The sequence below is a fragment of the Monodon monoceros genome, unplaced genomic scaffold (genome assembly GCF_005190385.1).
Source record: "Monodon monoceros isolate NGI ecotype Baffin Bay Population unplaced genomic scaffold, NGI_Narwhal_1 Super_Scaffold_9, whole genome shotgun sequence".
NCBI classification, from domain to species: Eukaryota; Metazoa; Chordata; class Mammalia; order Artiodactyla; family Monodontidae; genus Monodon; species Monodon monoceros.
In genome coordinates, this window is record NW_021703786.1 from 12,861,254 (window position 1) to 12,875,964 (window position 14,711).

The following is a 14,711-nucleotide window of genomic DNA, read 5'->3' on the forward strand; positions in this document are numbered from 1 at the left end:
GCCAGCATAGATGTTCTTACCTCCAAAAGCCCCCACATCCCTGAAGCTCCCGGCCAGTTCCAACCCTGTCCTGGAGGCCCTAATCCAAGACCTGCTGCCTCCACCCCAGCCTCCTTCAGATTCCTTCACTCCCCACCTCTGATGTATCCTAGAGCAGAATCAAATAACCATCCAGACAAGCATCATGAGGTTAGCATCCTTGTTATTATTACTACTGTTAATAAGATTATTATTTCCACTTCAAAACCCTTTTAATGAGACACAACAGCTTCCATCATTGATGAAGGTTTTACATTTTTGGTGGAGAGGCCGCAATTCTCTCCCCTCAGATATCCACGTATCCACTCCTCTGAGGAGTCCTCAGGGCAGAGGGTGGTTGGGAAGTCTGGGGTTGAGGGGAGGGGGTAGCAGCCCAGTTCTCTGGCTTCACCTTGACCCAGAATCCTCTAACCATTAGACGAAAAAAAAGACCCCGGAGCATCCTCTCCAAATTTCCTACCCTCATTAAGGAATAGACAGCTACAGAATGCTACCAAAATATCAAAGCTTAACCTGCAGACCCAGGTGACAAAGCTCGAGGAATTTTGTGTAGATTTGCTTTTCTTTTGTTTTTTTTTTTAAGGAAGGCAGTTCCTACATGCACCCTCCCCTCCCCACCCAAGGAGGCCAGAGGAAAAGCTTTCACGCTATTTCACACCCTAAGAGGATAAATCCAGGTGTTTGCTTCAAGGAGCAGTGTCATTTCCGTCCAAAAGAGCAATTAGAAAAACTTTCACCAGCTTAGAAAATACTGGGTGAGACAAAATTTCTGGGTCCAACCATCCAGCAGCCTCCCCCAACTTCCCCAGGATCCCAGGTTCGGATGGCGGCTGTGGGTGAGGGCTTCCAAACCCAAGCTGCCTTTGAGGTTTCAAGAGTCCTGGGGTTTGAAGGTGCTGGGGGTAAGGGGGTAAGGGTGTTCAAGGGGGTGGGGTTGAGGTGGATGTTTGGGGGTAGCTGGCAGGGACAGACTGGATGAGTCTGTGGTTGGTGCCCTTGGCACCAGGGTTTCAGACAAAAGAATATTGCCCATGGTAGCCCCAGGAAGGAGGTTCTGGGCTGTGCCGCCGGCCCCTCCTCCTCTCCCCTTCCTCCCCTCTGCCTGCCGGGCTGCCTTCGCCCCCTCCCTCCTCTGGGAGCTCCCACTGGGCAGGCAGCTGCAGACCGTGTAAACTCCTTGATGGTGCTCATTCATCACCCCCCCCAGGGGGCCAGCTCCCCACTCCAGTAGCCTGGCTGCCCCACCCTATCAATTCCACTGGGAGGTCCTGGCCCTGGCCCCCTCCATCTCAGCAGGGAGCAGCTCGCTGTTTATATAGCTGAATCCCTTTGCCAGCCTTGATGGGGCAGTGCCCGCAGTGCCAGTACCGGTCAGTGCCCCCCGCCCTCCGCAGGTCACCCGGGCTGAAGCCTGAGGAAGGGAAACCCAGAAGCATTTGCCTCCTTCCCTGCACCTCACAAAACCCCATTGCCGCAGCTGACGCACCTCCCCCAGCCTCAGTCGGCCCCATTAACCAAAACAGCTTCATTATGCCCATTTCCAGCTTTCACCGTGGGGCTGATAGCTGTCAGCAGAAATAAGAGTTAACCTGGAATCACTCACATTCGCAGAGCTGCCTGGCTAAGGGGAAGAGATAAACCTTTGATAGAAGCAGGAGTACACTCTGCTCATCCAGCCTGTCACCAGCAGAGGGGCTTCTCTCCTCCCTTACCCCTGGGATGCCAGGCTGCAAGATTGCAGCCCTCTGGGGAGAGGCATGTAGCATCTCTCTCTCTCTCTGGCACACACACACACACACACACACACACACACACACACACACACGCACACAGAGGCAGCTCTGACCCTTCCCTCCCCACCACCCACTCCCCATCTCCAGGAATCTCTCTCCAGTGCCATCTGGAAATGCCTAATTCTGTCCCTTTTGCTTTTACTTTGGACCGTGATTAACTTTTTATTTTGGAAAATTACTTTATTATAGATATAGATATAGATATGTATGTATGTATATATAAAAAGGTTCCATTTCATTTGTAAAATCTTATTTTTTTCTTTTTTTCTCCTAGAGAAAATGATGACGAGGTTAAAGGAAAAAAATAAGTTACATTACAGTTTCCAAAATGGCTCTCGCTCTCCACTGAAGATGGGCCCCCATCAGGGCTGTAATGAACTCTCGGTCCCAGCTTGTGCTTTGCAAGAAGAGGGAATATAACTAGATTAGTTATTTTAGGTTAAAATAGCCAAGAGACAGACGCCTTCGCCTCAAAAATATTCTGAGACACATAAAAGCAGGAGGAAACAAGTCTCTTCAGTCACAAAATGTTGTACATCCCGCAAATACTAGATTCAATTAATTTAATAAAATAGAATATACATAGAGATTCTGCACAAACGTATTGCTTTCTCCCAACAGCTCCTGGTGTCGGGAACCTCAGCTCCACTGGGCCTGTCTCTCTCAGCCTGGAGCAGGGTGGCCACGGCTGCTGCTTTTAACTCTGGAAATTCCGCTTGCCGGTGCCCAGTGCCACTGAGGCGAGGAGGGTGTCCATATGGAACTTTTCAGGAATATAGCCCAGGAGGAGGAGCTAGGATTTGGCACCCAGTGGAGAAAGGTGAGTGGGAGAGTAGGGCAGGACTCAGGGGTCCAGGTCTGCTGGGTCAGAGGATAAACCAGAGAGACTCAGCACGTCTTTCTTTGGGGGGGGCGAGGCAGCCATGCTGTCGGGAGGGCCGGAGGCCGAGGGATCCTTGGAGTCGCTGGATGGAGCCCTCCGGCGGAGGCAGACACCAGGGCTGGGTGGGGGCCGAGGGCCCTGGCTCTGGCTCTCTGGGGGTTCTATGGAGATACTGGGCGGGCTGAGTTTCTTCTTGGGCCGGCTCCCAGGTCCCCCAAGAGGCTGACCCCTGAGGCTAGAGGGGCCAGGGCCCAGGCGGGGTTGGGAGCCACTGTCCAGGCAGCTGACGGCGATAGAGTGCCTCCTCTGTTCATCCAGCCAGGATGCAGGCCGGCGCGGGCAGCTGCGGGCCTCCACGCTGTAGCACTTCTTCAGGTCCCGTGGGGACGGGGCTTCCTCCTGGCTGCCCACAGGCAGGAGGTCTCCTGAAATCCAGCTCAGCTCCGTGTCCAGCTCTAAGCTGCTTCTGATCTCTGATGGGCCCTTGCTCCACGTGGGTTCTGGGCCCGGGCAGGGGGCTGACGGGGGCATGTGCTTCGAGATCTTGCTCTGGCCGTGGGAATGCTGCTGCACCTGGGCGCTGGAGCGGGCCCAGAAGGAGGAGGCCCCGGCCAGCGGCGGGGAGGGCCCGCTCACCTCTGACAGCAGGTCTTCCCCGCTGTCCAGGCCCTGAACGTCCAGGGAATCCGTCCTTATTGCTGCCTGTATGGGGTGGGGCGAGGGCTCAGCCCAGGGGCTTCCTCTCCCCTGTGAACTGTCCCACTTGGCAGGTCATAGAGCCCCTCCTCCCCCCCTCCACGGAGTTTCAGGCAGGACCACCCCAGGCAGGGGTACCAGTACCTGCTCTTGTTGGGAGATGCGGGTCATACGCAGTCTGACCTCTGTTGTCCACTGTGCCCCCACCCCCCACCCCCCAGCCTGCAGGAATCGCTCTGTACAGCTCCCAATCCATGCGATCCAAGAAAGCACTGGGCCAGCTCTGCTCCCCAGCTGTTGCTCACAACACCTCCCAGCCTCTGTACAGGCTATTTCTTGGGCCTTAAATACCCTTCCCAAATGGCAAGCATCCCTTGACTTCATGGGCTCAGGTACCCTGTGATGTAATACCCGACTATCTTCACCCCAAAGTAAAACTGACCCCTTCCTCCCCTGCTCCCTGCTGCACCACACACGTGAGCACCCTGTGACCTGTTGCTGCAATGACCTGGTGGGGTATATGTCTCTGCTGTTATACCATGAGCTCCAGAGGGCAGGGGCTGTCTCATTTGTCCATGTCCCCGGTGCCCGGCCATGGAGGCTGCTCAGCGAATATTTGCAGAAGGGATGAGGACGGTGCCTGCTCCCCAAATGTGCTGGATTGAGCAGATCCTCATGTAGCTATCTTCACACATGAGGCACACATGGCGTGGGTAGTGGCCTTGTCACAGTGGGGGCAGACAAGCCTCACCTGGCTACACGAGCTTCTGCTCTGTGCCCCTGGAGTGTGGGCTCTGGAAGGTAGGCGCCGGGCTTGGCCAAAAGTGGAGACATCTAAAACGTGCCTTGTGCCCCTTAGCTAGGTCTAGAAGTACAGAGAATAGGGAGGCAGCTCTGCGCCACGGAAAGGGAGTCCAGAGACCAGGTTCTACCTCCAACCTGACGTGTGTCCCTGGACAACCATGGCCCCCTCTGGTCTCCGGGCCTCCTCGGCGAAACAAAGGAGGGGGTGCAAACTCCAAGAGGACACAGACCACTTCTGCTTTGCCTAGAATTGTGTCCCTGGTATCTAGAACTCAGTCTGGCACATCATTGGCACACAATAAATGTTTGCTGGGAGAGTGAAAGTGGCAACCCTGGTCACCACCAACAGCCTAGGATTCCCAGCAGAGAGACCAGCCCCGGTCCGTGTCCACCCTCTACACCTGCTCACCTGGCGCCTGAGTGGCCTCTGAGCCAAAGGGGAGCGGCCTGGTGGGGGCAATTTGGGGATGGTGCCCCACGTGGGAGCACCGTGGGGCTGGAGCAGATGGGGTGCATCTTTGGGAAGCTGCAGGGTGTAGCTGGTGTCTGCTGGCTGGGAGTGAACGGACAAGACAGAGCCTGTGAGGGGAGGGGGGAGGGGGAGAGAGAAGAACTGGAGAGTCAATGTGCTGGCTCCCACCTGAGTCCCTCCCGTCCACTCTCCCCACCGGGGCCTCTACCCTCACCACCCAACCCCCACCCTGGATTGAAAGCCACTCCCCTCAGGCTGGGGGCTCCCTCAGGCAGGGGCTGGCTGACCCCTTCAGGCTGGGGGCTCCTCAGAGGTAGGAGAGACCTCTTTGTCTGCCTCAGTACCCCTACTTCCCGAGGACAGGACTGGGGCTTAGGCAAGGACGGATCTCCTGGTGTGAGCCGAGCTGGCCTGCCCCCAGCCTTGGTACCTGACTGAGCTTTGGGGAGCCCCCAGCCCCTGTGTCCCAGGGACCCCTCGGCAGTGCTCCCATCCCGGCACATGTAGCTGTCATTGGGCAGAGAGTGCGTTCGGCTGACCCCAGACTTCCTCACAGTCAGCAGATCTGGTCTCAGCATGACGGGCACCTCCTCAGTGTGGGACTCCATCTGCAAAAGGAACAGGGGAGGGAGATGGGAGGAAGACGGGGCATCCAGATTGGGTAACTGAGGCAGAGCTTGGCAACAGAAACCAGAAGCCCACCCCCACCCCACCCGCCCGGCCAAGGCCTTGGCCCCCATCCCCTCCCTGGACAAGGTGGTGATGGGATGAGTGTGGTCGGGGAGAAGGGACAGACACACGGATGAGCCCTCCATACACAGGGAGGAAGGGGGTAGGAGGATGCCCTGACCCCAGAAAACTATTCATACTGCATCATCTTGGAGCTTTCCACAGGGGATGGCAGAGGGGTGAGGTGTCCAAAGGAGGGAGAGCAGCCCCCAGCCCCCAGCCCCCATCCCCCAGCCCAAGAGCTCATTCTCAAGGCCCCATTGAGAGTCTCTGAAGCTGCACAGTGGAGAGTTAAAAGCTAACAACAGCCCCCCATCCCAATCGCTGTGCTGGGGCTTGGGGAGTAGGGGAGGGCCTTCCTAATGAGCAGGAGACAAGGCAGCCCCGGGACTGCCTGCAGAGCAGAGGCTGTTTCACCATCCAAGTCCTAAGGCAGCCCCGACACCCAGCACTGGACAAGGGCCGGGCTAACGTGAGCTGAGTGACGGCTGAACACTAAGAGTGTGTCACAGCTGGTTCAGCCCCCTCCCCACCTCCCTTTAATTACACAGTGACTCTGGCAGGTGGTGTGTGAGGAGCAAGGCCTGGGTACCATGGGCTCAGGTCCTCCCTTCGTGGACAGACTGCGGGTGGGAGTGGATTTTTTTAAATCTATTTCAAAGAAAGGCAATAATCAGCCTTTGACCCCAGCTGGAGGGAGACAAGGCTTGTTCCCAAGAGATTTCTGCATCACCCTGTCCGTTCCTGGCTCTCAGAGAGGCTGTAGGTTCGTGTCCCAATGTGGACCCAGCCAGTTAAGTAGCCCCAGAAGGCCTGAGAATGGCTGTGTCAGAAAACAGTCTGGATCCTTTACTTCCTCTCTCAGACCCAGGCTCCACTTCTGCCAACCACTCCAAGACCCCCAGGAACCCCTAAGGTCAAGGCCCTGCCCCAACAGATCCCTGCTGTGAGGAGGGGCCCCCTGTCCCTCCTTAAGTCCCAAGAGGAGGGGGAAGACAGGAAGGAGGGGGCTGCCCACAGTCAGATGGGGACGGGGGAGCCGGGCAAGGGTGGAGAAGCTGTCAGAACACAAAGAATCGCCCCAGGACGTGGGGACATACAGGGACAGTGACGGGGGAGATAGGAACGGCCCCCCAGGTGGAGAAGGGCATGGTGGTGGCAGCAGAGATGTGGCTCTCACCCACTACGTGGTGGTGAATGGCTCATGTTGGGGCAAGGGGGGAAGCGGAGGTGGGAAGGAGGGGTGCAGGGAGGGGGAGGGCTGGCTTGCATGGGGCTCCACATACAGAGACCAACCCTGTGTCCAGACAGGCCCTTTGGTCAGCTGCCTGATGACACCTCTGATCTGAGCTCTGTCACTCCTGGGTGTCTGGATTAACCCTTTCACAACTGCTGCCCCTGGGCCCTTCTGGGCAAGGCCCCAATTTAATCTTATCTAATTACTTTGTCCACCGTGGGGAACCTGAAAGACCTAGCAAAGCCTGGAGCACTACGTACTGCCTCTGGGTGGGGCCTGGTGGCAGAGTGAGAGGAGGGGAGGGATCTGGAGCCCTGCAGCCAGCCCGGCCCCTGGGGAGGCGGGGGAGCAGTGGGGGGCTGTGTGTATGTACATTGCTCTCCAGGGCACTAAGTAAGAGTGTGTGAGTGTCATCAGGCAAAGAGTCATCCGTCAGAGCTACAGAGCAGGACAGTTCAGACACAATCTCTGACGTCAGAGACAGAGCCTCCATCTCAGCTAGAGGGATCTAGACAGGGAGAGAGATGATCAGGCATAAGAAACAGAGACAGTGCACATTCTCGTGTGTGCACGCACACACACGCATACGCACACACACGCGCGCGTGCGCACACAGAGTCCCTCTTCCCCGGTCACAAAGCGTAAGGAGAAAAGGCCTCCTTTCTCTCTCCCCACCCCTTTCCCAAGTAAACTGAGAGCGCCTCCCCTCCCCACCCCCACCCCCAAACCCCTGCTCTGATCAGAGAGGCTGCGCAGGCAGCAAAGAGCCAGGGCAAACACTGACAAAGCAGGAGACACAGAAACGCGTTCTAAAGATGCCCCAGGAATCTTGACAGCCCCTCCCACACTACCACCACCCAGGGAGGGAGCAGGGAGAGGGAAGATCCCAGGAAAAAAATGAAGAAAGGTCCGCAAAGCGCCTCTCTGCTCCCAGCACAGACAGAGCAGCATGGGGGTGGCGGGCGGTGCTGGGGACAAATCTGCCAATCTGATGACTGCTTCCTGACTATTCTCTCTGCTTCCAAAAGCCTGGCAGAACTCGGCCTCCCCCCAGGTTCTGGCGTCTCCCCTCCCGGGCCCTCCTCCGCCTGCTCTCTCCAGCTTAGGTTCTGGGAGATGCTCTCCTCCCGCTGGTCTGAACTGGGCACACTGGGTTGGGCCACCACAGCGTCTGTCTGGCTCACCTGGGATCTGCAGCCGGGCTTCAGTGCCTACAGGGCCCTGGGGGAGAGCGGGGCCATGCCTCCCAGATGAGCTGACTGCCTGGTCACCTTCTCCACACCCTCCTCTCCCCCAGCACCCTTCCCCATGAGCTTCCTTCAGGATGGGAGGCCTTGGGAAGGGACTTGCTTTCCCACTGATCGTTCTAGGTCGTTGCCAGGTTCAGGTCCCTGTAGTCTATCTGAGGCTGAATCCCAACAAGAGGTCAGGAACCCTAGAGGTAAAGTCCCTTCCTAGTTGAGGATCACCGTCCATTTCTTTGATCAGGCTACAGGTGTCCCAGGCGCTGGGAACCTGCTTGCCCGCGCCATCATCCATCATGGCCCGCGGAACACTAGGCTTTCTACCTCCAGCTGATACCTGTCTCCTTGCTTCCACTCTGGGTCTACTGGGGGCTTTCCTGCAGTCCTTGACCTAGTAGGAGGGTTGGTGGGGTGCACCTCCAAGTGGAGGGGGTCAGAGGCGGCCAGACAGGTCCCAAGAGGAGAAGGAAGAGGACCCCAGAAAGCAGATCACAGTGAAATGGGATAGGGGGAGAAAAGTATGTGGTGCTGTGGGAAGGGGCAGGGCTTGGGGAGGAAGCCAAGTCCTATTTCACACGAGGTCCCCGGAACCCACTCCCAGCTGGAGCCTTCCACCCACTCTCAGGACCAGGTCAGAAGCCACTGGCTACGGATAGCACCCATCATGCCCAGCTGTTTCCTTAGCTTAAAAAGCCACTAAACAGAGGACTGGGGAGGGGGAGGGCACTGGATACGGAGAAGAAGGAGACTGTGTTCTAAGACATGTCCCTCAATGGGTCCCCTGGCCACCTACACTCTCCCCCGAAGCACCTCTCCCCTGGATCTGGTACCTCACTCCCCCTACCCGCTAAGGTCCCACTGCCAACTTGTCTTCTGCTCCATCCATCTCTTTTCTTCCAGGTTCTTTCTTACAACTGCCCTCTCCAGACCCCCTCCTCCAAGTATCCTTCTCCCTCAGAAGTTCGATCTCAGCATTCCTACCTTCCAACCATGTGTTCCAGAGGTTGATCTCAGCCTGAAGAACCCCTGGCTGCCTCCTGCCAGGCCCAAAGCTCAACTGAGGCCCTGAGGCTGTTCTTTCCCCAGACACCCAATGGGCAGGAAACACCCTCCCCGACCCCGTCCCCAGAAGCATGGCACAGCATGGCACAGCCCAGCACAGTCAGGAGAAGGGGCACAGCACAGGGACACAGTAACCTGTGGGTTGGAGCCGCCCAGGCTGCGGGTGGGAGGGAAGGCAGAGGGCGGGCCTCCTGGGCCTGCCAGCTCGTCCATCAGCTTCAGCTCCCCCTCCAGGGAGCCCTGGATCAGCAGGGATACGGTGTCAAACAGCTGTCTGTCCTGGGGAGGACCAGCCCATAGGGGGAGCCAGAGAGTCAGGGGCGTGGGGGTCAGAGGAGCAGTAACGGGAAATGTCATGGCAGGGGATTGAGAAGAGTCAGAGAGAGAGAAAGAGGTCACACGCGTGCGCACACACGTACACACACGCACGCACACGCACACACACGCACACACACGCACGCACACGCACACACACAACAATAACAACAAAGAGACAGAGAAGGAGGAGGGGATGTGGAAGGTGGGGAAGAGAGAGGTGTGGGAGGAGGAAGAAGAGATGGGAGATGGAACATGAGAAGAGCCCACAGGGGGAGAAGGAGAAGGAAAGAGAAGAGACCAGGGGAAAAGATTGAGAGATGGAATCAGGCAGGTTGAAGGGCGGGGAAGGAAAGAGGTTTGGCAAAATCAGGGTGAGAGGGTAAGAAAGAAACAGGAAGGAAACAGAAAACAGCCTTGAACCTAAGAGCCAGGAAGGGGAGTCCGGGCCGAACGGGAGGCACCGGGACGGATGAGCCAGCACGTGTGCCAGCGACTTGCCGGGGTGGCCCCACGCTGTGAGCGCAGGCAGCCACCTCTGGGGCTGGGCAGGGGCCTGCTCACCCCTCCACATGCAGGCAGGGGGTCAGACGACTCAGGACGAGCCCCAGGGTCTGCTTGCCGCCCGCTCCCTGTACACCACCCAACCACCGAGCCGCTGAGCACCCATGCCACCGGTCTCCATCCCACACCCCCTTGAGGCGAAGGGGGTGTTTGCTCACCATGGGGTGCTCCAGGGAGAAGTGGGAGACTGCTTCAGCATGGGCTGCAGCATGTGGGGCCCCAGGCTTGGGGCTGCCAGGGCTGTCGGGGCCCTCGGCCCCAGGCCAGAGGAAGGGGCTGCCCGGTGGCGAGGGGGCCTGTGGGCTGAGCGGCTTCATCTCCAGCTCCAGCTCAGCCTCCAGTTCGGCCTCCTCCTTGGCCTCCTTGTTGCTCTCCTCCAGGTGCTTCATGAGCACAGCAATCACCACGTTGACCAGCACAAACTGGGCTGTCAGCACGAAGGACACGAAGTAGATGGGAGAGATGACCGTGTTGTAGCAGGTAGACTCCTGGTCACAGTCCCGGAGGGTGTCCTGGGGAGGCGGGTGAGAGAGGTGAGGTGGTGAGGACAGCGGACAGAGCCATCCTGGGAAATCAGGTCTCTGGTGTCACGGAGCTTTGCAGGGGGAGAAGGAAGGGCAGGAGGAGGGAGTGACGGTGTCCTGTGGGCAGAAGAGTACTAGACACTGTCCTGGGAAGTGTGAGTCAGAGCATGTCCTGGGGAGAGGGAGTTCCAGAGTGTTCCGGCCTGGGGGACAGAAGGTTACATGCTTTTATTCACATCCAGTTCATCTTGAGCCAAGAGGTGGGGCTGTCTCCTTGGGGCCCGAGCCAGCCCTGGGAGGGACCTCGCTGCGGTGGGCTCTCACCTTCATAATGCCATTCCAGTTGTCACCTGTGGAGACTCGGAAGAGGGTCAGGAAGGCCATGCCAAAGTTCCGAAAGGTGGCATGGCGGCCCAGGCCCTCGCAGGGGTGTGTCTCGTCACACTCTGGAGGAGAAGGGAAGGGGACAGGGGCCCGAGTTAGTCCGGGAGCCCCTGGGTCTCCAGCCCTGGCTCCTCTGCCCTCCCTACCCCAACTCACCCAAGTCTCCAAAGAGCTCCACGCCCAGAGCTGCAAAGATGAAAAACAACAACATGAAGAGAAGTCCCAGGTTCCCCACCTGGAAAAGAGGAAAAGAAACGGAAAAGGTGCCACCGGATCTCCCAGCCAGCGTCCCTGAGCCCCCGCCCCTTTGGAGAGCACCGTCCCCTTCCCGAGAGGACACTTCCCACCCACCCCCACCTCCCGGCTACCTGGGGCAGGGCCTGCATCACCGTGTCCAGCAGCGCCCGCATGCCCACAGCCATCTTCAGTAGCTTTAGCACTGCGGGACGGGACAACGTCGTGAGCTGGCCCCTCTGGGTCCCAGGTCACACAGGTGGTGGAGCCAGGGCCAGGCTGCCATGGCTTCACCCCCACCCTCGGCCCGGCCCCCAGCTTCCCCTTTTGGCAGAGGCTGGAAGAAAGGCTCACGGAACCCCCACCCACCCCGTCCCTAGCCAGTCAGAGCTGAGCCCTGCCACCTCCCCCTGGGCAGGTCACCCTGGCAGGGTGGCCATGGTGGGCAGGCAGCCGGGCACGGACCTCGGGCGATACGCAGCACCCTCATGATGCGAATGATGGTGGGGTTGATGGGCAGTGAGGCGTTGACCTCGATCTCCTCCAGCGTGATGCCCATGATAGACAGCAGCACAATGGCCAGGTCCAGCTGGTTCCACCTGAAAGCCCAGGACACAGCTCCCTGAGGGGGGCACTGCAGAGGAGGGGGCGGTCGTGGCAACACGAGTGGCACGTTCTCAGCCACAGAAAGGAGAGTGGAGGTCAGCCTGTCCAGCCTTTCCATCCTGCAGAGAAGCGGTGGTTTATCTACAGTCACACAGCCAGTCGGTGGCACAGGTAGGGCTAGGACTTTAGCTCGAGGGCCTCTGCTTTTCGTTTTTTATCTAGCATTAATATGGTATTTGCTCTGTGCCAAGCACTATTTGAAAGACTTTACAAATAGGAACTCACAATCTTCACAACTGTGATGTAGATACAGCTATTATATCGCATTCTATGGATGAGGAAACGGAGAGCGATTAAGTAACTTACCCAAACTTACCCGCTTCTAAGTAATGGAGCCAGGATTCAGATCTGTCCAGGCAGTCTGGCTCCAGTCTAAGCCACACTGGTTTTCAGCTGTCAGTGTCTGCAGGCTCTGCCTTGCCAAGCTTCCTCCCTTCCCTCCCATCCCTCAGGCCCTGGATCTACCCCCACCCCCAGCCCACCATCAGCCCTAGGTAGGCCCTGGAGTGCAGTCTGAACCTCCGGAGTCAAGAAAGGTCTTCAGGCACTAGACCCTCCGGGGCATCTTCCCAGGAGAACACACCCTTTTGCCCACTCCCCTACGCCCCTCCCCTCTCTTTTACCTGTCCTGGAAGAACCGTCGAAAGCCAAAGGCCACCAGTTTGAAAACTGACTCCAAGACGAAGATGACAGTGAAGATGTAGTTGCAGATCTTCAGAGCCTCGTCCAGGATCTGGCAGGGATGGAGGCAAGATGCAGGGTCTCTTAAGGCCCAGGGACGATGCCTGCCCTGACCCCTCTATCATTCTTCCCAGATCTGGGAGACAAGGTGAGTCTAAGGGGGTCTTTCATCTCTTCCCACCATGATGGCTGACCATTGGTCACCACTCTAGGATAGAGTAGGGTTCTCATTCACGTGCATGATCCAAACTTCGTGTTGAAGGATCTCTCTCCTTGAGGGTCAGTGAGGAGATCACATGAGAATGTGCTGGAAGGCACAGAATGCTAGAACTGGAAGGGGCCTTTTGCATTATCAATTCAATGTCCCTATTTTACAGATGGGAAAACTGAGACGTGGAAGGCAGCTGACGGAGGCTTATTTGAGAGGTGGCAAGATCACAGGTGAGGTTTGGAGCTGGATGTTCACGAGAATTTCAACTCCAGAAGGGCAGGCACTGGTCCGCCTTCTTTACCCTCAAAGGTCCAGTGCGTTTAAGGTACTCAATAAATATCAGCTGGGTGAAGAAACCAGGTCCTCTACTTCCTAGCTGTGTGACCTTGATCAAGTCAACTAACCTCTCTGAGCCTCAGTGTCCTCATCTGTAAAACCGAGATGAGACCGATCTTCAGAGGGTCACTGCAAGGGGTACAAGAGGACCCCCTCTAGGGCACCCAGCACTCGCCGGAGGCGCTCTGGCTCAGGCTGGGTTAGATTCACCTGGCAGGCCCATGGCTGGAGGTGGGGTCCAGATGGCCAGTCACTTGCTCCTACCTGGGGCTGCTGGTAGTGCTCCATGGCCATAGTGACCACGTTCAGCCCAATGACACCCGTGATGAAGAGATCCAGGTAGTGGCTGGTACACAGGTGGTGGACGAGGAGCCGGAAGCGGGAGTAGTCCGAGTAGTAGGGTTTGCACTGGGCCTCTGGTGGGGCAGCGGGGCAGGGAGGGGGGAACAGAGCAGCCATCGGGCCCTGCCCCCTGCGTCCCCTCCACCCACAGTCCCTCACAGCCACCAGCCTCCAATGCCAGAAACATTCCAGCGTCACCAGCACCCTCATCCCCCACGCACTGCCCTTTTGGGGCAGGGGCAGCTCTCTCAGGGTCACCCCTCCAAGCGTTTGTTCTACTGGCTGCAGTTGGGCAAAGAAGGGGTCAGGACATGCAGAGCTCCCCACCCACATTAGACACCAGGTGAGCCCCCTTCCCGAGGCAGCCTCCAAAATCCAGCAGCCCCTTGCAACACCCTCGACTCGATGTTCTGCAGCAAGGCCAGATCAGTAGGTGAAAAACGACCGGTCTTGTTGCACCCAGAGGAAGCTCCATCAATGCAGAGGTGAAGGCTCTTGCTCCCCCACCAAGCTCAGCCTTTCGAGGGGAGCAGAGGAGGTTACACAGAGCTGGGATTTGGAGATAAAACCGGAGATTGGAAATTGGACATCTTGTTGGCTGGCTGCACCAACCCACTGAGAGGGCCTCCGGGGGCGGGGGCAGGGTCTGGGCCTCCTGAACCCTCACGAGGGGGAGGGAGGAGGGGCGGCCACAGGGCTCTGCTCTGTCGCACCTGAAGGGCTCACCCAGTTTCTAATGAGGCTGTGCCCAGCCTGCTCCTGGGGGCCAGGGCAGCTTCCCCTGCAGGCTGGGCTGGAAGCACTGTCTGAGATCTGTCAGAGGCATCGTATTTCTCTTGTAATTAGTGAACCACTTAGTTATAAAAATCATGGTGCCAGAAGGTTGACCTACTAAAGCAGGCAGAATGAATCTGGGGGCGGGAGATTACAGGGGGCCCTTCCTCCACGTGTGAGGAAAGGCCATGCCAAGTTGGGGATACATGTCATCAGAGGCAGCTGACAGATTGGGTCCCCAGGCAGCCACAAAGAAAGAAGAGGCACCCCGTGGGGAGCCTTGGGGCGGCCTCAGGTCCCAGACAGCCCTTCCCCCTCAGGAGGTCTAGGGCGGAAGCCAGCGAGCCGGGGCTGCAGCCTCTGAGGACTGTGCCGGGGCGGCAGGAAGCTTTGGGCTCAGGCCAGCTTGGTTATAACTGTCCTTTCCCATGCAGGACTATTAACAGAGAGGTAAACTGAGGCGGGGAGCGGCCTGGGTGGGCCCCCACCAAAGGCCAAAGGCAGAAGAGTACCCAAGAGCTGCCCGTCCAGCCTCACCAGATGCCACGCACCAGCATCGGCCTTGAGGTGTGGATAACCAAGAGGCAGAGAGCCCCAAGTGTTCTGGTGCACCATGCGGCACGTTGGGCCATATTTTTGTTTCCAGAGATGCGCCAGCCAACTGTGGCTTTGTTTGCTCAGGCAGCCCTCCCGGCCCCCAGGAGAATGAGGGTGGAGCGGC

At 57.9% G+C, this 14,711-nt stretch overlaps 1 protein-coding gene across 7 annotated transcripts in view; it reads right to left on the reverse strand.

Moving 5' to 3' along the window:
• Window positions 1-1,991: 1,991 nt before the first annotated feature.
• Window positions 1,992-14,711, reverse strand: part of CACNA1G (calcium voltage-gated channel subunit alpha1 G) — a 62,846-nt gene continuing 50,126 nt past the window's right edge. The window contains exons 27-38 of one of the 7 annotated variants that reach the window (XM_029211332.1): window positions 13,139-13,290; window positions 12,270-12,379; window positions 11,446-11,579; window positions 11,115-11,185; window positions 10,903-10,981; window positions 10,687-10,808; window positions 9,997-10,350; window positions 9,095-9,238; window positions 7,027-7,161; window positions 5,118-5,295; window positions 4,625-4,794; window positions 2,072-3,417 (exon numbers count right to left, since the gene is read on the reverse strand). In XM_029211332.1, the coding sequence (XP_029067165.1) occupies window positions 2,677-3,417; window positions 4,625-4,794; window positions 5,118-5,295; window positions 7,027-7,161; window positions 9,095-9,238; window positions 9,997-10,350; window positions 10,687-10,808; window positions 10,903-10,981; window positions 11,115-11,185; window positions 11,446-11,579; window positions 12,270-12,379; window positions 13,139-13,290 (2,390 nt within the window). In that variant the 3' untranslated portion in view covers window positions 2,072-2,676. Of the gene's footprint in view, window positions 3,418-4,624; window positions 4,795-5,117; window positions 5,296-7,026; window positions 7,162-9,094; window positions 9,239-9,996; window positions 10,351-10,686; window positions 10,809-10,902; window positions 10,982-11,114; window positions 11,186-11,445; window positions 11,580-12,269; window positions 12,380-13,138; window positions 13,291-14,711 lie in introns of all 7 variants that reach the window. The other 6 variants (XM_029211333.1, XM_029211330.1, XM_029211336.1 and 3 more) reach the window with 6 other exon arrangements.